The following is an 18,886-nucleotide window of genomic DNA, read 5'->3' on the forward strand; positions in this document are numbered from 1 at the left end:
TTTGAGGGTGTATGAAATCTGTAATTGTCAAATGACACCCGGCTAGGCCGACACAGCCCCCCTCCCCCACTCGCCGCGCTCACAGTCTCGCACAAAATAAACAGCCGGGAGCCGGGCGTCGGGTCGTGTGGGCACAGCCTCACACAGCCTCAGCAGACACAGCCTGCGCGACGAGCCGGCCCGCCTAGGCAAAGGGCGAAAAGCAGAGGATCGCCGCATTCACGCCGTTGCGGCGCGACGGCGTCAGTCCCTCCGGCGTGACGGGCGGCGCGGTAACACGCGCCCGTTTCTTGCCGCCGGCGTTGACCGGAGCGGTCGAGGACGACGCAGCGGCAACTACGCCGTTGACGGGAGCCGGGCTCGGCTTCGGCATGCGCGAGAAGAATTTGTGAAGTGTCCCATGCTCGCTCGCTGGCGAGAGGGCCATCAGGCGCTTGAGCGCATCCTCCTTGTACTTGGTCACCATGTGGGCCGGGAGGTCTCGGGCTTGGCGGCGCGTCAGCGGCGGCACGACCGGCTCGTCGAGGGGGTCCTTCGTGGCGGCGACCTTGCGCTTGTGCGCGCGGACGTACACCTTGCGGAGGCGTGGCTGAGGGCACTCTCCCGAGGGCGGCATGGCGACTTGCTGTGGATGTAGTCGATGTGTGCAGTGTGCAGGATTTGCACCCTTTTTGCATTCATCCTGACACGTGACACTACGCGAGCAGCACCCATGGAGGCGCTGGTCAACACTGTGCTGCTGGCTGCACACCCGAGCCTTCGCGAGCGCTGCAACGCCGCAAAGGTCGTGTCGGTCCTCGAGGAGCTCGGGGCGTACGACTCGTCCGCACTGCGGTCACTCCTCTCGTCGTTCACCGACACCGTCGCACACAAGCTGAAGGAGGAGGAAGCAGCACCGCCAGCTCTGGTCGCCGCGCTGGCGACGCATGTCGACTCGGGCAGCCTATCAGAGCCTCAGAACATCGGCGGCGCGATGGACGCGACAGCTGCAACCTCCTCCTCGAGCAGCGCCGCCGCTGCTGTCACCCCGAGGACGGTGAAGGCGAAGGCCGGCGGCGGCAAGCATAGCACGCTGCAGCAGAAGTCGATCGGCGCGTTCTTTGCTGGTGGCACCAGGACTACGTACGCGACGCTGCCGGGCATAGGCCGTCAGATCAGATCCGTTACCTCGCTCACGCCCGAGCAGCTGCAGGCTGTGGGCAAGGCGCCCGAGAAGTTCACGTCGTGCGCCAAGGGCTGTGGGCAGACATTCTTGCACGGGCCTGCGCGCGTTGCGCACGAAAAGTTCTGCAGCGGTCGCGCGGCCGAGACGGCCGCCGAAGTCGCCGCCGCCGCAGAGGCTGCCGCCTCCGCTGCCACCACCACCCAGCCCGCCACCGCCGTCACCGAGGCTGCCGCCGAAGCCGCTGACAGCAGCGACGACGAGCAGCCACCCGCGAAAGCACCAAAGCTGCGCGCGGATGGCGGCATCAAGCAGAGTGGGCTCCGCCAGGGCGAGAAGAAGGGCATGAAACACTCGCTCTACTTTAAGCTCGAGGTGGTGCGCACGCTGCGCAGGTTGCAGAGCCTCGAGAAGCGCTGGGAGAAGGCGCCGAGTGGCTGGCGTGGCGCCGGCATCGAGACGTCGGAGATTCACAAGGGCGTACACCCCTCCCTCGTGTCCAAGTGGGGCGGCAAGGAGGACGAGCTGCACATGGCGCTGCAGCACGAGAACCGCGTCAGCCGTAAGCAGAAGCACCGCACCGGCACGATGGCGACGTTCCAGTCGCGCGGCGCACGGCGGACGACCCTCCATCGCGGCCGCGCGCCGCCTTTCGCTGCGGTCGAGGTGGAGCTGCACAAGCGCTACCGCGACAAGCGGACGCGTGGCGAGCGCGTGACCGGCCAATGGCTTCGCGTCTCCATGAAGCGCCTCGTGCGCGAGTTCGCCGGCGCCGACGTGGCCGACGGCTTCAAGGCGTCCAAGTGGTGGCTGCGGTCGTTCGCGCGGCGCTTCGGCATGTCGCTCCGGCGCAAGTCGAACAGCCGCGCCGAGTCCGTCCTCGTGCGGCTGCCGAAGATCAAGCGCTGGCACGCGCGCCTCCGTCGCCGCCTCCGTGGCGGCCTGCAGGAGAAGCTCGACCCAAAGTGGGGACGCTGGTTGCCGCGCAACCGGCTGAGCGTCGACCAGGTGCCGTGCAACCTCCGAGCGGGCGATGGGCGCACCTACGACGACACGGGCGCCAAGCGCGTCTGGCTGGCGGGGGCGAAGGCTGACGACGGCAAGCGCTTCTGCACGCTGCAGATCGTCGCGCGCGCGAGCAACGGCGACGCCTCGATGCCGCGGCACGGGCAGCCCAAGCTGTGCGTGATCTTTCGCGGCCAGGGCAAGCAGATCTCGCAGAATGAGCGAGATGCGCGCCACTCCGACGTGCAGGTGCGCTTCCAGCCGAAGGCGTGGGCTGACGACCAGCTCTGCGAGGACTTCGCGGACGTGGAGATGCGCGAGGCGACGGCGGCCGCACGCGCCGCGGGCGAGCGGAGCGTCGCCATCTTCGACAACCTCTCCGGCCAGACGACGCCCGAGCACCTGCGCAACCTGCAGCGCCGCGCCCACTGCGACCGCCACCTGCTGCCGACTGGCTCGACGGGCGAGCTGATGCTCATCGACGGCGGCATCGGCGTCCGCCTCAAGAACCTGATGGGCGACGAGATGGACACGTGGCTCGAGCAGCCGGGCCACCTCGAGCGCTGGACCAAGGGCCCCAAGGAGGGTGGCCTCAAGGCGTGGCAGAAGCGTTCGCTCATCACGCAGATCGCGGGCCGAGCGTGGGAGACGCTCTGCGCCACGTATGACTTCGAGAAGTCGGCGCGCAGCCTCGGCCTGCTCATGACTGTCGACGGCTCCGGCGACGAGCACATCTGCGTGCAGGGGGTGACGGACTACACCTTCAAGGACGAGGACGGCGGATCGGACGGCGGGGAGAGCGAGGCGGACGAGGACGAGGCGGAGCTCGCCGATGTCGACGAGGCGGCGGGCGAGGAGGAGGGCGAGGAGGAGGGCGAGGAGGAGGCGGAGGACGGCATGGAGGACTCAGAGGACGAGGACGAGGACGACACCGCCGTGCGCATGCAGGCATGCGGCGAGGCTCCGGCAATGCCCCCGAAGGGCTACGTCTATGCGGCGACGTGCCCGCCGCTGGCGAACGACGACGAGCAGCGCGCGCTGTGCCGGCGCAAGATCCTCGCCGCGCACCTCCTCGACGGCGCCACCGGCTGGTACGTTGGCACCGTGCAGCACTTCGGCGTGGGCTCCTCGTGGCGTCAGCCTGACGCGACGCACATCGTCATCTACTCCCAGAAAGAGACGGGCACCAAGCACCTCGCGGGCCGTGTCGCGTGCAAGCTAGCCGCCGACAACTATGGCGCGAGCGAGTGGTGGCTCCTGCTGGAGCCGGCGCCAGAGAGCTGAGCATGAGGGACTTGACGTGTTGCGTCACTGTTCACGCAAAGACACAACCCCGGGCCCAAGACTCACACTGTTCACACTATAGAGAGGGTGTAAATTGCGTTTCACCATGACTGTAGACTGAGAAGAAAGTGAAAGAACGACCTCTCTCTAAAAAGTCGTATGATTTCTAAAAATTTCTTCGCGCCTGCGGCGCGGCAGAGTAGAGAAATCGGGCCGGCCTCGTGCCAGCAGCCGATTTCTATTTCGGCCAGGGAAATCAGCCAAATTTCCAGCAGCCAATTTCTAAACACCGATTTCTAAGGCAAGAGCACGCACTGTAGATCGTAGATGAATCAGTGTAGTAGCCTATTTTAGTAGTACAAAAAACGTGACATGCAACAACCTGCGGGCAGAAAACGTAAACAAGATCCACGGCGGGGTCACATGGCGGGAACAAGCAAAAGCTGCACTCAGGGAATAAAGCTGAACTCAGGGAACCGCTGTCCATCACTCGCGAAGACCCCGAGCTGGACCGCTTGGGCAGCGGGCCCGCGCTCGGCCACGACCCTCGAGATCTCGCGCAAGCCCTCCTCGTCCTGGAGGACCTGGAGCTGCATCTTCCTGATGGCGGCCCGACGCCGCGCCTGCACGGTGCTGCCCTCGGCGTCGAGCCGCGTCTTGAACGCGAGCACTTCCTCCTCCACCCTCTGCTCCGCCGCCGGCTGCTCGGCCTGCAGCGCCGCGCGGTATGCCTGCGCCCGCTCGGCATGCGACTTCCCGCCCACGAGGAGCCCCTCTCTCCGTATCGCCGCCTCGAGGTCGCGCAGCTCCGCCTTGTCCGCCTCGACGCGAAACTGCTGCCGAGCCAGCTGCTCGCCCGTCGTCAGACCTCGCCCCAGCCGCTCGAACGCGGGCGCCGCCGCGGCGGTCGTGGTCGCTGGCGGCGGCGGCGGCGGGACGGCTCCCGGCGCGTGGCTGCCGAGCCCAAACCCGGCGGCAAAGCACAGCAGCAGCCCCGCGATGGCGGCCCGCGCGGCGCTCGCATCGCGGACCCGCCGGAGCCGCGCACGGCGGCGCGAGGACAGCTCGCTGGCGTCCGCCGCCGCCCCTCCCCTCGCCGTTTCTCGAGGCCCGCCGAGTCTGTAGCCTCTGGCTGTGGGCGGGAGCCAGATCCGAGCGCCGCCCTCGGAGCACACGCCGGTGAGGCGACCGTCCGCGAGCGTCTCGCACTGCTCGATGACGACCGCCTCGTCGCTCGCCCGCAGGACCAGCCGCGCTGCCGAGGAGCGGCGGCGGGCGGCGCGCCCTCGCCGCCTCGCGACTCGCCCGCGCGTGCCGGTGCGAGGCCCGCTGCCTCCCTCGCTGCCTACCTCGCTGCCTCCCTCGCTGCCTCCCTCGTTGCCTCCCTCGCTGCCTCCCTCGCTGCCTCCCTCCCGGTCCGCGTGCAGCGCGAGGCCTTCGCGCAGCCTCTCCTCACTGAGGCCGCCCGGGCAGTGCACCGCGGTGGCGCCCTCCCGACGGACGCTCACCACGTCCGAGAGGCGGTCGTCGAAAAACAGGACCTCCTCCACCGCAACGCCCACCCGCTCCGCTATCTCTCGCACGTGCAGCGCCTTTGGTCCGTCGCGAAAGAGCACCGGCGACCCACCGACCAGCTCGGCCACGCTCCTCTCGCCCACACGGAGCGAACGCAGCCACTCGACGGCCCACTCCGGCCGGTGACTGCGCGACGCGAGGGCGAGGGAAATGCCGCCGTCGGCCAGCGCCGCCAGCGCCGCCCGCGCGCCAGGGAAGAGGTCGAGCCGCGCGCCGCACGGGGAGCGCAGCCCACCTCCGCCTCCCTCGGCCGGCGCCCAGGCGACGCCGGAAGACTTGACCCGCGGCCGCGGCCAGAGCGTCCAGTCGAGTCCGCACACCACGACGGAGGGCACGCGAGGCGAGGGCTCGGGCGAGGGCTCGGGGCCGGCGAGGCTCATGCCGGGCGGACCCGACCGAGCCGGCCGGCAGCGCGGCCTCGCCCGCCGGAGGGGAGGGCGCCAGAGGGGAGGAGCAGGCGGCGAGGGAGGCGCGCAAGGAAGCGGCGTCCAGCAGCGGGTCGGATGCTAGTTCGAGCGCCTCTGGCCACGCCTGCACGGAGCAAGCCTGCACGGCGAGGTCGAGCTGCGTGCGAGACTCGAGCAGCCGGCCGGGCGAGCAGGCCTAAGGGTTAGGGTTAGAGGGTGAGGGTGAGGGTCGGGACGAGCAGGCAAGGCGAGCGCTCGACGCCTCCGCGGCGTCGGCGGGCTGGGGCAGGCCCGCCCAGAGCAGGCAGCAGAGCCAGTTGGTGAGCGCGATCAGGGCGAGCGGGGCGGCGACGGATCCGACGCCGAGCAGGCCCGAGCGCACGGCGAGGGCGGTCACGCCCGACTCGATGGTTTGGAGCTCGCACTCGAACCGCATCGTCTCGCCGGGAGGCGCCAGCAGCGCGCGCCCCTTTTTTATCGGGCGGAGGGACGCGGACGGCGGCACGAGCACGGTCCGTCGCCCCCCGACGCGCATGCCGACCGCCACCTCCTCCCACATTGCCGAGTTGCCTCTGCCGATGGCGAAAGTCTCGCCGCGCTCGCTCACGCTCCAGCCCTCCGCACCCGACAGCAGCGACCCGCTAAAGAGAACTCGCACCACGTCGCCCGCTGCAGCCTCTCTGCCGCCGCCCGTCTCGACGTCCCGCAACCGCAGCCCGCCCGCAGTCGTCGAGAAGACGAGCGGCATGTCGCCGGCCGCCGCCGCACACGCACGCAGGCACGCACGGCGAGAGCACGGCGGTGAGGTGTGCTGATGGAGCGACAGCGCAGGCGAATGGAGGAGAAGCAAACAGCTCATCAGAGACAGATGTCGCACTGGCGCTGGGCCGGGCGGGCGCCGCCTAGTAAAAAAAGAATTCTTAAGACACAAGCCTCTCTCACAGCACACTGGCACGACAAGGGCGCGGACTGGCGCGGACTGGCACACACACAGGCTCACCACCGGAGCCGAAAAAAAAGCGACGAAATCACTAAAAGAAAAGAGCGCTAAGATATTCACGTTACGGAAAAGCATGCGCGACGCTGCCTCTTTGCGCCGCTCGCTCGCGGCGGCAGGAGACATGGCCGCCGATGCGGCTCGCACTCGCTCGGCGGGCCTCCGTCCCACAGCCGCCCGGGCGTGCCAGGGGTCGGCCTGGCGCTGCGCTGCTCGCACGCTGCACTGCACAAAGCTGCGACAACAAGGGGAGGCTCCTGAGCTTCAGTGTTGAGCAGTGCAGCTGCGGGCGCTCGTGGGCGGCTGTGCAGTGGTGAGAGTGCCTGTTTGGAGGCGAGCTGGCGCTGCGCCAGGGTGCGCAGCATGATCCCGTGCTCTGTCCTGAGGCATGCTGGTTGGCGCCCAGCACAATGCCCTGGATGCATTGCTCCACGCCGTGCTGGCTGGTGCAGTACTGCCAATGCGCCGACTGGCGCGCAGGGTGCGCGTCGCCGCGCGTGGCACGGGAGGCGCGAGAGGCGCGGCTGTCGGTCAACCCCGCGGCGCATGGGCGCCGCGGAAGCTGCTCGACAGGCTGCGGGCATCGCTGCGGCAAAAAGTACCTCACAGCTGCGTATTCTTGTATTATCGTCGAGTAGTACAGGTACTGCGTGGGGGCAGTACGTATTCTCGTATCACTAGCTCCGAGTAGAGGGGCGGCGTTCTGCAGTTAAGGGGAAACCTGGTACACGGAGCCAACCCTCGGAGAGTATTCTTTAGCTCCGAGTAGAGGGGGCGTTCCGCAGCTAGGGGAAACCCAAAGCGCAGAACCAACCCTCGGAGACCCGTGTTATGGCCCTGCGAACGCGCACCCCCTGGGCTAGGGCTCTCTTGCCCGCAACCCGATGCCGAGCGTCCGGCCAACTGGGTGCGCTTCTTAGCTCCCCGGTCCTGGGCGTGAGGTTGATGACCGCACTCCAAGTGCTCCAAGTGCTAATCAAGTCATGTCGCGGAAAGTACGACTGGTTAGTGACCGCAATACTACGCCGTGAGCTTAGCTGCACCAGCCGTTTCTCTTTCTTCCCTTGCCTTCTCTTGCCGTCCGTTCTCTGTGCGCATTCCACTGCATGCGGCATCACAAGCGTCAAACAAATTCTGCCGGGCGCGCATCTGAACTCGTACCTGGTAGGCCATCGCTTTGCTGAAAGATCAGGCGCCTGAATGGCGACAGTGAGCGTCTCCTACTTATGGATTGCGCTCGAGGTATGAGGAGCGCAAGAGCGCGCCGCAGGCGGAGCGAGCGATTTTTTGGCGGCAGGGCTTTTCAAGGTTATCTTCTGATCACGCGCGAGCCTGAGAATAGGCCCCGGAGGCCTCAACCCTCAACTAAAGGGTTGACGGGGGGTCTCAACCGTCAACCAGATGGTTGAGGGGGGGCCTCAACCCTCAACCCCTCAACCACACCCCTCTGGGCCGAAATCAAGTCATGTCGCGGAAAGTACGACTTGGGGTTGGGGCAGCTGGCAGGGTTGGTTAGCTCCCGCCGCCAATGGCCGCCTCTTTCCCTACCTCGCTCCCGGACGGCTCCGTCGGCGGCTGGCTGCAGGCCCTCAACATGGCCAAGTACGATCCGGCGTTCGCTGCCGCAGGCGTCACCACGGAGCAGGCTCTGAAGCGCATGGACGACGGGTCGCTGAAAGAGATTGGCGTCTCCATGGCCGGGCACCGCAAGCGGATTCTACTGGGCATCGATTCGCTCTCGTCAGCCGGCGCGCGCCCGCTCACCGGCCGCGTCTCGCATCGGCGCGGAGCTGACGTGCCGCCCACGTGCCGCCGCAGACGCGGGCTGCTCCACTGACGTTGACATGGCGGGTGCGCTGCCACACCGGGGCGCCAGGGGAGGCCCTCGACGCGCGCGTGACGCCTCTCGCGCCGGTCCACGCCAGGGCTCGCCCCTGCCGCCCGGCTCTTTGACCCTCGTGTCTCCTCCCTCGCTCCCAGACGCCGCACCCGTCGCTGCCGCCGAGCCGCAGAGGAAGGTCGAGCCGCGGTTCAACTCGACGTCGTCCATCTTCATCTCGTCGACGATCACGCGGCCCGACATCGACGAGATCATCTTTTGCGTCGCCGTCGTCATCCACGACCGAGTCGAGCAAGGAGAGCAGTCCTCACAGGACCGGTGGGACGCACGCCCTCGCCCTCGCGCCTGCCCTCGCGCCCTCCCTCCCGCCCGCCTCGCTGCACCCTCGCCGCCCCCTCCCCGCCCCCTCGCCGCCCCCTCGCCGCCCCCTCGCCGCCCCCTCGCTGCACCCTCGCTGCACCCTCGCTGCACCCCGCGCCGGCAGGTTCCTGGAGCTGCTCGAGCACGACGTCTCCATCAGCGCCTCGCTGTACGCCTCGTACTACTTCCAGCTGCGCACGCTCTGCAACCGCGAGAACCGCGAGTTCAAGCTCAAGCAGCTCGACTCGGCCGCCTCCTCCGGGCTGGAGACGCGCTCGCAGGCCTACACCTCCCTCTTCAAGCGCGAGCACAAGGAGCGCCTCTCGCAGTCGGCGAATGCGATCCCTTCCGCCAGGTCCCTCGGCAGCGGGCTGTGAGAAGGGGCGCCGGAGGCGAGGAGCCCGAACTGCTCGGTGTTTGTGTTCGCGGCATGCGCAGGTCTCTGTGCGCGAGAGAGGCAGAGCTAGGGGTGGAGACGCTCGAATTATCTAGATATTGAGATATCATGGAGGGTGCTTGCAGGTTGGTTCTGGCCTGAGGTGTCTGTGGCGGTGCAGGAGGAATACAGGAATTGCGCTTTGCGGTGCTACGGCAGTGTTGTACGGGGCTCTTATAGATTAGTCACATTACGTGCCACACGGCTCTACAATATTTAGAGCTAGGAGATCGTAAAATAAGAGGACTACTCGTACCTATACACGCAGCTGCTGGGCGGGCGTTCAGGCTGGTGCTCACGCGAAAAGGAATCGACGCGATGTACAAAGCATACAAGAAGAGGAGAAAGAAGAGGAGGGACGCCAGTGATGACGAAACAGAAGCTAGCGCAGACGAGGGCAGGGCAGACCCGGGGACGGCGGAGTCGGAGCAGACGGCATCGGCCGCCGAGGGGAACGTTGGGAAGAGGCACGAGGAGGGCGGCGACCTCGACCGACTATGGAGGACCCGTCGCCAGACGACGCAGGGCAGAAGACGGTGAGGCGGAGCAGACGCGCAGGGTGAGACGAGGGAGGGAGCAGGAGGAGTTGCGCTTCGTTGCGGTGCTACGGCAGTGTCGTGTGTACGGGGCTCTTATATATTAGTCACATTACGTGCCACACGGCTCTACAATATTTCTCGAGAGCTAGGAGATCGTAAAATAAGAGGACTACTCGTACCTACACGCGCTAGAGCGCTCAAGTGTGTGTCCCCGTTTGGGTCGTTCGTACGTTAAAACCCCATATGTCGCGCCCCGCTTGTGCCCCTTATGTCGGCTGTGGCGCTAGCTCCGTTGCGCTAGCGGCGACACCGGCGTGGAGGACGTCTGGGGGGCCCACGGTGCCGTGGGGGGTGGGGACTGGGGCGCCGCCGCCCCCGTCCCCTCGAGACCGCCCGCGCGATAAAACACTGCTTTCTGTCCTTATGCCTCTCGGTACAATGCCGCAGCCGACTTGCGCGGCACAGCGGCGTCGAGCACGGCTGCCGCCCCTGATGCCGTGGCAGCCGCGGCCTTGGCCAACTGCTCGAGTCGGCGAGTCGGCGAGCGGGCCAAGACGCCGTCGACAGCCGCGCCCGTCTGATCGTCGTCGCCGCCAGCAGCCTCGCGGTACAGCTCCCCGGCCGACTTGCGCGGCAACGCAGCGTCCAGTGCGGCCGCTGTTGCAGTGACTGTGGCCGCGGCGGCCTCTGCGAGCTGCTCGACCTTGCGAGTCGGCGAGCGGGCCAAGACGCCGTTGATGGCAACCCCCGCCTCGTCGACCTCCGCCTCGCCGCTAGCCTCGCGGTACAGCTGCCCAGCCGACTTGCCGCCCGGTAGTGCGGCGTCGAGCGCAACAATCGCCGCGGCAGCGGTTGCGACGGCGGCCTCGGCCAATATCTCCGCCTTGCGAGGCGGCGAGCGGGCCAAGACGCCGTCGACAGCCGCGCCCGCCTGATCGTCGTCGCCGCCAGCAGCCTCGCGGTACAGCTCCCCGGCCGACTTGCGCGGCAACGCAGCGTCCAGTGCGGCCGCTGTTGCGGTGACTGTGGCCGCGGCGGCCTCTGCGAGCTGCTCGACCTTGCGAGTCGGCGAGCGCGCCAAGACGCCGTTGATGGCAATCCCCGCCTCGTCGACCCCCGCCTCGCCGCTAGCCTCGCGGTACAGCTGCCCAGCCGACTTGCTGCCCGGTAGTGCGCCATTGACAGCGGCGCCCGCCTGATCGTCGTCGCCGCCAGCAGCCTCGCGGTACAGCTCCCCGGCCGACTTGCGCGGCACAGCGGCGTCGAGCGAGGCTGCCGCCGCCGACACCTTGGCGGTGGCAGCCTCGGCGAGCTTTTCGAGGCGGCGAGTCGGCGAGCGAGCCACAAGGGCGTCCGCGGCCATGCCAGGGAAGGAGAGATGCTGCCGAACAGCGTCATCGACGAGCGTGCATACGCGGCCCGGCGCAAAGAGGCCGCCGCCTTCGAGAATATCGAGCAAGTTTGGTGAAAACGCCGTCTTGAGGACAGCGATGGCGATGTTGTTGTCCAGGTCAGCGTACGCGCAGGAGCCGCCCATTCCGTCATGGCCAAGGATGGCGAGCCGAGTTGGCGCCGCATCCTCCGTCTGCCGAGAGTTTTGTACCCGAGCCTCGACCTGTGCTCCAAGCCAGGGGGACCAGCCGCATGTCTGCCGCCCAGGTCTTGGGAACCCGGCCACATCTTGCGAGGCGTCGCTCGCCCGCTGGCGCAGCTCGGTAACCATTGCAGCGCTCAGGATGCGCCGGCCATCGGCGAGAGCCCCGCCGTTGGCGATCGCGCCATACATTGCGCCGACGGCGCGTGCGGTGAAGAAGCCGTTCGATGAGGGGAGGCAGGGGCGCAAGAAGAAGCGCGCGTTGCCGATGAACGCCCCAAACGCCGATCCGACGAGGGCGAGTATAGTGACGGCGAGTGTGGTGAGGGCAAACAGCGGCAGCAGCAGAGTGGGGAAGAGAGCTAGAAGTAAGCCAGCGGCCACAGGCTGCTGTGTTACAATCACTCTGCTCCGGTGGCAGCACGCCGAGAAGGCCTGCGTGGCGGTTGCTCGCACCTCTGGCGTGACCAGCTTGGCGGGTGCTGCAGCGTCACCAGACACCTCGCCAATCTGCAACTCGGACGGATCGACGGCGAGAGCGCGCGCGAGCTGCGCCGCTCCGTCTCGTATATGCGCCCACTTCATCGGCATTCCGTTGTTGTCCGTCGCTACGTGCGCAAAGATCCCGCCCGCAACCCACGACCAGGAGGTCGGGTGATACCGAGCGTACGTCAACTCTGACCTGCACGCAAGCAGAGCGACGAGTCAGTGGGCAGAGGAGGGGAGTGTAGGCTCGGCATGTCGGCGCCACGAAGGCACACAGCAGGCAATCCAGTCGACGCCGAGTGCCATCCCCTCAATGGCGCGGCCACATATTAGCAGCACAGGAAGCAGCAGCGGGCAGAGGGAGCGAGCCCGCAGACCCGCACGGTGCGACAATGCGTCGGCGATACTGATTCGGCCCTTGCCGTTGGGCGAGAAGGCGTGCCAATGCGCAGCAACGGGATCCGTGTAGTGGACCCGACCCGCACTCATGTCGATGGCACGCGCAATAACGGTAGCTGCAACGCCCTTGGTCACCGAATACGGCATGATTGTCGCAGAGGGCGCCAACGCGTAACCTGCGGCTGTCCGACCCGCGCACACGTCGACGATGCACTGGCCGTTGTGGTACGCGACAATTTGGAGCCCGCGCTCGCGGCCAGACGCAATCTCGGCCGCGGCAATTGCGCGGATCACCTCGTTTAGCTGATCGTCGGCCGCCATGCTCGCCCCCGCGGCTCGAGTTCGTGCCGATCGCAAGCGCCCGGCAAACTTTATTAGCGTCGGCGATTCACCCTTCCTTGAGCATTCACGCAATTCGCTACCCTATTGGCGAATATCGAAACAAACATCACCTTCTTGGGCAGAAGCGGCAGCTGCCCCCCCCCCCCCCACACACACACCACACCCACCCACCCACCGAACCCCACCCACCCACCACACACAGCGAGTAAGGGTGAAAATCGGCGATACAGCTCCGCAAACCCTGTCAGTCCACCATCGGGTATGTTCGTAAGAGCCACTACTCGAGTACGCTGAAAACAGCCCTGAGAAAGAAAAAACCGCCGCCCGCCGCGTCAGCTTTCATCACTCCTCACTCGCATCGTCCGTCCGCGGAGGTCGTCCGCCGGGTCGGCGGGTAATGGGTAGTTGGTCAGACGGCGCGCCGTATAGTCTGCACACGCCGACTCCACAAGTTCCCCAGCGGCTGTGTCTCGCTGGCATTCCCCATGATACTGGCCAGATCTGCTGCAACATTTCATGTGGACGCTGCGGCGGGCATGGATGCATTCGCGCGCCCGGAGGGCCCTCGCAGTGCTGCAGGACTGATGTCTTGCGCCAGAGGCGGCTCTGTAAGTGGAGCCAAGATGTGGGCTGCATACTGCAGAGCTCCGTCTCAATCGATGCCTACCTCCAGGAGGTGCGCCCGCTCTTCCGCCGAGGTCGCCCGCCTCCTCCGCCATGGAGCAACACTACGGTCGTCGCGCTGGGGAGCGGGGAGGGCAGCTCAAAGCGCACGCGTAACAAGGCTCAATTACCAGGGACGCCGGTCCCACCACAGTGCGCCCTCCTCGACCGTCGGACGATCGAGGAGTCGTTGAGGAAAACGGCGGGGTGCAGGCAGATTGCATACAGCTCCGTGGTGGTCCGCGGTAAGCACCCGGAGATTGTGCCACCCCCCGGGGTCAAGCCAGGCTGCTCTGTCTTCTTCGTCGGCAGGCATACGCTTCAGTCCCAGGCACGTCTGGTCTACATCATCCACCGGACGGTCGAGTCGACAAAGATGTTCTCTGCTCGGCGGATGTCGAAGGTGATCAAGCTCTCGCCAGACTGCCTCTTCGCTCAAGGATCGATGGCGGTCTTTTACGACACCAAGCTACACATGGCGGCCTCCATCCAGGAGCTCGCTTCCCTCTCCTCTCGCCCCTTTGCTGCGATGGCGCATCCAAGCATCGGCGCGTGGCCGTCAGACTCAGCGGTGCGGGCCCATATGAGCTGGGAGGCAACGGCGGTGGTCACCGCCAACGAATTACGCCCACGGGCGGACAACGCGTCCCTGCTTCTGGCTCAAGTTCGGAGATACAACGCCGAGAAGGATACGTTCTGGGGGTACATCGACGGGGCCCTCCTCCTCATCAAGGCTGGCTCCGCACCATTTATGAGAGCCTGGCGAGAGGAAGTGATGCAGAAGGACAGCTCGGACCGCGACCAGCCTGCGTTTGCCCACGTGGCGAGGAGATTCAATCGGAAGACCATCCAACTTCTCGACCCTCACGGGCTCAGCGGCCGCCGCTACAAACACTGGTACTTTGCAGGAGACGTCGCCTATCTCAGGAGGACCGTCTTTTAGGCAGGGCGCTCTTCCCGCCATGCCGCTGCTCCGCTCAGAGCTCCAGCCCGTCCCCGGCTTGTACTATGAGTTCTTGTTTATTTTGTTCGCAGTGCCCGATTGCAGATGAGAGAGAGTGATTCAAGAACATCCCCGCCCCAAACAAAGGCGTCCCGGAGGTGTGGAACACAGCGCTAGCTTCCCACCTCACGCCATAATCCTTAGAGAGACAGAGAACCATATTGAGGCGCCGACCTCTGAAGGGAAGAGAGAGAAACGCACTCTTTTTTCTTTTTGGTTTTCAAAAATGGTGCACTATCCACTAACCCCGAGAAACCCTTCGGGTCACTCCTCATCGCAAATCCTGTCAGCAGTCCTCCTCCGGGAATGTACGTAAGAGCCACATACATTGAGAGAGAGTAAGCTATAAGTACGTACATTGAAAACTCTCTCTCCCCTGAAATGGGAGAAGGAGTTCCGAGCGTAATAACCCCAACCTTGATGAAATCCCTCGCGCCGTCACGCGCGGTGCCTCTCCGCCCGCGGTGGGACCAAGGTTGGGTCGTTCCTCCTCCTGGATCCCTAACCCACGATGCTCAGCAGCCTATTCCCGAATATCCTCTTCGTCGGCCGATGGTGGTCTTCCAGCACCGGCCTCGCCGCGGAGTGGGCGCCGAGCGTCTGGCACGCCCGCTTCCAAGGCGCGAGCCAGCTGACTCTCGGCATTGACTCGCCACCGAACCTCTTCTACACTTGCGGCGGCAGCGCCGTGTTGGCGGCGCACGGACAAGAGGAGAAGGTGTACTCGTCCTACGAGATGAACGGTGTGCTCGTGGCAGGCCTCGAGCGCGCCTCCACCTACACGATCTGGTGCGGGCGCAACTCTGAGGCGTCGCACGGCACGACGACAATCACCGCGATCCAGCTCGACGGCGGGAGCTTCCTCACGGTTGCTCTCCCGGCCAACCCGCTCAGGCTCGAGGCGATCGGCGACTCCATTACGGCCGGCTTCCAAGTCCTCGTCCCACCAGGAGGCTTATACCCTCAGGACGCGACCAAGTCGGATATCTTCAAGACGTACGAGCGGAGACTCGCCGACGCGTGGGGCACGTGGGATTGGCGAGTCGTGGCTCGATCGGGGATCTCGGTGTCCCTTTCCACCGGTGGCACCGGGATGATGAGCGATCAGCTTGGCTGCGCCGAGTACTGGTGGGCTGACTGGCAAGGGAGCTGCCCTCGCGAGCAGTGGCTGGACGGCGGCTGGCAGGCCGACGTCGTCTCAATCAACCTCGGCACGAACGACTACGTCTTTGGCAACCCGGCCCAGGCAGCCTTCGCCGCCAAGTATAGCGAGTTGATTGGGCTCGCCCGCGCGGCCAATCCGGACGCCCTCATCTTTGCGGTCGTGCCCCTCGCGTACTCGTGCTTTGGCGGTGTCGACAGTAAGTGGGTTACCATGCGTCAAGGCATCCTCAGCGCCGTCAACAACTGGTCACAGGACAGCAAGGTCAAGCTGGTCGAGACAGGATCTCCATCGTCCCGCTGGCTCGACTGCGCGAGCGACTACTCCGACTACACGCACCCCACCGTTGACGGCAACGAGAAGTTTGCGCTCGCGCTGCTGCAGAGCATGACCGATGAGGTAAGGGCCGCGTATCCAGGCAAGTGTGGCGGCACCGGCCCGACTTGTAAAGGGGGGGTGGCCGTTACTGTACCAACACCGACGCCTGAGCCGACCCCGACTCCCGGGCCCGAGACCCCAGCGCCGACTCCCGGGCCCGAGACTCCAACCGGCGGCTACACCGGCTTCTGCGCGACAACCTGGGCCGAATCCAACCCGGGTCCGGCGGCGTGCATCCCTTGCGACGCGGCAACGGCGCCCTGCGCCGACGGCAGCGACTGCTGGGGCGCCACGTTTTGCAAAGGCGATGTTTTATGCGGCGACCCGTCCGACAGCGACTGCGCCATCGGGAGCGAGCAGACCCCACCGACAGCTCTGCCACCCCCGCCTGCGCCCCTCGACCCCGCGGCAGTCCTGTCCGGCAAGCGCCTCGTCGCTTATGTTCCAAACTGGAAGGAGTGCCCCTCGGCGGAGCAACTGCAGCACTACACGCATGCGCTGGTCGCATTTGCAGTCACCTATCCGGCGTGGCGGCCAGCCGGGCAAGACACGTGCGAGACCGACCGGACGTGCACAGTGCAAGGCGTGCCTGGCTGTGGCGGCAAGTCGCTCGTTGAGATGGTGGGCGACCTGCAGAGCGTGGGCGTCAAGGTGATCCTCTCCTTCGGCGGCGCTTCGATGGGCGGCGTGTGGGAGGCGAAGGGTGATCCTGGCTCAAACTCGTGCTGGGAGCATTGCCTCGACAAGGTGGACGCCCTCGTCTCGCAGCTGGCTGCCATTGTCCTCGCGTCGGGAGCGGACGGCATCGATGTCGACTACGAGTACTACCTCGACGAGGCAAAGTACCGCGAGTTCCTGGCGGCCCTCACGAGCGGGCTGCGCACCGCGCTCCCTAGCCCCTTCCTGCTCACGCACGCCCCGATGGACCCTGACCTATGCACGACGAGCATCCACCCAGGCTGCCGTGAGGAGTATCTCAACATTCTCGCGGGACAGAGCGAGATGATCGACTTCATCATGCCGCAATATTACAATGGCTGGCAGCGACCCTCCACCAACTTTACCGGCGCGCTTCAGCACTTTAGCGCCTTGGCGTCGACCGCCTTTGGCGGCGACGCCTCCAAGGTGGTGTTTGGCTTTTGCGTCAGCGACTGCACAGGCTTCAACACCGGAGGCGCCGACGCCCTCAGGGTGGTGCAGCTCCTCGATGCCGCCGTGCCAGCCAACGGCGGCTCCTTCTTTTGGGAGAGCTCGGCGGACGTGGGAGGAGCGTGGAGTCGCGGCATCGCAGACCACTATCTGGCCAGCCAGACTTCGGCCCCGCCGACACCGCCGCCGCCGCCGCCGCCGCCGCCGCCGCTCCCGCCGCCGCCGCTCCCTCCCCCGCCCCCGCCCCCCTCCCCCCCTCCCTCAGTGTCCGATCCCTCGCGACCCCCGCCCGCGGCACCGAACTACGATTGCGAGAGCTTGCTGCAAGTCGTGGAGCTGTTTTGCTCGGACTCCGGCGGCGGGGACATGGACTGAGAGCCGACCACGCCACTCCCATCGCTCTCGATATCACAACCAAGTTAGACCTTCGGCCACGTTGCACGTTGGTCCCAACGTGGTGCTGCAGATCCGTGGCAGGGCTGTGTGCTCCACCCTCGACGCTCCACCTCGACAAAGCCCTGTGCAGTAATAGCGCCTCTTTGGAAGTGGGTGGTTGCATAGGAGTAGCAGCCTCCGCCCCTCCCTCCTTCCTGACGCCTCGCCATCTCGCGCCTCTCCCTCCTCTCTCTCTGCCTCCTGTCCCTCCCCGCTCTCGTCTCCCTCTCCCAGTTCTCGCTTCTCGCACGGCGGCCCCTCCTTCCTCCTTCCTCTCCTCTCTGTCTGAGTCATCCTGCATGTGCGTTGAGACTTGCAGGTGAGACTTCGCCTAGTAGGATGAATGTGTGTGTATATCAGCAAAGAGAAAGAAAGAAAACAGACAACCCAAACGAGGGATAGGGGAGGAGGACAGGGTCCACACCTGCACGAGCAGGATTATGGAAGGACGATCAGGGGGACAGGTGGGCTCTCCTGCTCCTGACAAGGGACACGACAGGCTCGCAGCGCGGTCAGCAAAGAATTCCGTGAGATCACAAAAATTTGCCTCGAAAAAAAGAAAGAAAGAAAACAGACACGCCAAACGAGGGATGGGACGAGGACAGGGTCCCCACCTGCACGAGCAGGATTTTGGAAGAACGATCAGGGGGACAGGTGGGGCTCTCCTGCTCCTGACAAGGGACACGACAGGCTCGCAGCGCGGTGCACGGTGGACTCCCACATCCACTGGCGGTCTCATCTCAGTCTAGCGACCTGCCTCCAGCTTGTCGCTGGCAGTCTCTCCTACCACAGGCACACTCACATACAATTTGCCTCGAAGAAGAAAGAAAGAAAAAACAGACAACGCCGCGAAATTCTTTTCGACGCTTCGTAAAATTCTTTTCGCGCAAAGGCCGAGACGAGAGCGGCGCCAGCCTGCTTTACCGACATCGATGGTGGCGGCGGTCAGCGCCGGCCACGGCATCTCCAACTACTACTCTTCAAAGATTGACGAGCTGGAGGCGCGCCGCTCGCGCAGCCCGCTGCCGCCGCTGCGCCGTGCCGCCGCGCCCGCCGCTTTCCGCGCCCGCCTGCCGCCGCTCCCTCACCCGCCCTGCGGCCGCTCTCTCGTAAGGTGGTGGTGCGCGAGAAGACGCAGAACCTGCGGCGGCTGGAGGCGCAGCGCAACGAGCTCAACTCCAAGGTGCGACTGCTGCGCGAGGAGCTGTCTCTGCTGCAGGAGCCGGGGTCGTACGTCGGCGAGGTCGTCAAGGTGATGGGCCGGAAGAAGGCGCGCCGCGAGGCGGCTGCGATGTCCCCTGGTTCGTGGCCACGCCAGCGCGCGCGTGCCCGCGGCGACAGGTGCTGGTGAAGGTGCATCCCGAGGGGAAGTACGTCGTCGACATTGACAAGACGATTGACATCACAAAGCTGAATGCCAACGACCGCGTCGCGCTGCGCAACGACTCGTACACGCTGCACCTGGTGCTGCCGTCCAAGGTGGACCCGCTCGTCTCGCTGATGAAGCTCGAGAAGGTGCCCGACTCGACCTACGACATGATTGGCGGCTGCGACAAGCAGATCAAGGAGATCAAGGAGGTTGGCGCTCGGCCCTCCGCCACCACCCCCTCAACCCCTCACCCCCTCCGCCCTCCTCCCCCGGCCGCCGCGTCACCCCCCCCCCCCCTCTT

The 18,886-nt window shown here is 65.8% G+C and overlaps 7 protein-coding genes across 7 annotated transcripts in view; 3 read left to right on the top strand and 4 right to left on the bottom strand.

Annotated features, from left to right (window-relative positions):
- Positions 1–184: 184 nt before the first annotated feature.
- Positions 185–616, bottom strand: EMIHUDRAFT_214483 (hypothetical protein; the record flags this gene model as incomplete). Its single annotated transcript, XM_005763996.1, has 1 exon — positions 185–616. One exon carries the CDS (start codon positions 614–616, stop codon positions 185–187), a length of 432 nt encoding a protein of 143 aa, XP_005764053.1.
- Positions 617–3,900: 3,284 nt separating this feature from the next.
- On the bottom strand, positions 3,901–5,406 carry EMIHUDRAFT_214485 (hypothetical protein; the record flags this gene model as incomplete). The annotated part of the gene is made up of 2 exons (XM_005763997.1): positions 3,901–4,319; positions 4,908–5,406. 2 exons carry the CDS (start codon positions 5,404–5,406, stop codon positions 3,901–3,903), a joined length of 918 nt encoding a protein of 305 aa, XP_005764054.1.
- Positions 5,407–5,532: 126 nt separating this feature from the next.
- Positions 5,533–6,181, bottom strand: EMIHUDRAFT_214486 (hypothetical protein; the record flags this gene model as incomplete). Its single annotated transcript, XM_005763998.1, has 2 exons — positions 5,533–5,557; positions 5,694–6,181. The coding sequence occupies 2 exons, from the start codon at positions 6,179–6,181 to the stop codon at positions 5,533–5,535; spliced, it is 513 nt and encodes a 170-aa protein (XP_005764055.1).
- Positions 6,182–7,958: 1,777 nt separating this feature from the next.
- On the top strand, positions 7,959–9,007 carry EMIHUDRAFT_104686 (hypothetical protein; the record flags this gene model as incomplete). Its single annotated transcript, XM_005763999.1, has 3 exons — positions 7,959–8,225; positions 8,356–8,588; positions 8,755–9,007. 3 exons carry the CDS (start codon positions 7,959–7,961, stop codon positions 9,005–9,007), a joined length of 753 nt encoding a protein of 250 aa, XP_005764056.1.
- A 1,019-nt stretch (positions 9,008–10,026) lies between these two features.
- EMIHUDRAFT_214489 (hypothetical protein) lies at positions 10,027–12,405 on the bottom strand (the record flags this gene model as incomplete). Its single annotated transcript, XM_005764000.1, has 2 exons — positions 10,027–11,881; positions 11,951–12,405. 2 exons carry the CDS (start codon positions 12,403–12,405, stop codon positions 10,027–10,029), a joined length of 2,310 nt encoding a protein of 769 aa, XP_005764057.1.
- Positions 12,406–14,603: 2,198 nt separating this feature from the next.
- Positions 14,604–17,310, top strand: EMIHUDRAFT_214491 (hypothetical protein; the record flags this gene model as incomplete). Its single annotated transcript, XM_005764001.1, has 3 exons — positions 14,604–15,653; positions 15,795–16,892; positions 17,248–17,310. 3 exons carry the CDS (start codon positions 14,604–14,606, stop codon positions 17,308–17,310), a joined length of 2,211 nt encoding a protein of 736 aa, XP_005764058.1.
- An 838-nt stretch (positions 17,311–18,148) lies between these two features.
- Positions 18,149–18,886, top strand: part of EMIHUDRAFT_214492 (hypothetical protein) — a gene marked incomplete at both ends in the record, with an annotated part of 1,610 nt that continues 872 nt past the window's right edge. The window contains 3 exons of the mRNA XM_005764002.1: positions 18,149–18,160; positions 18,349–18,468; positions 18,558–18,794. Coding sequence (XP_005764059.1) covers positions 18,149–18,160; positions 18,349–18,468; positions 18,558–18,794 — 369 coding nt within the window. The remainder of the gene's footprint in view (positions 18,161–18,348; positions 18,469–18,557; positions 18,795–18,886) is intronic.

The sequence above is a fragment of the Emiliania huxleyi genome (genome assembly GCF_000372725.1).
Source record: "Emiliania huxleyi CCMP1516 unplaced genomic scaffold EMIHUscaffold_61, whole genome shotgun sequence".
Lineage (NCBI taxonomy): Eukaryota > Haptophyta > Isochrysidales > Noelaerhabdaceae > Emiliania > Emiliania huxleyi.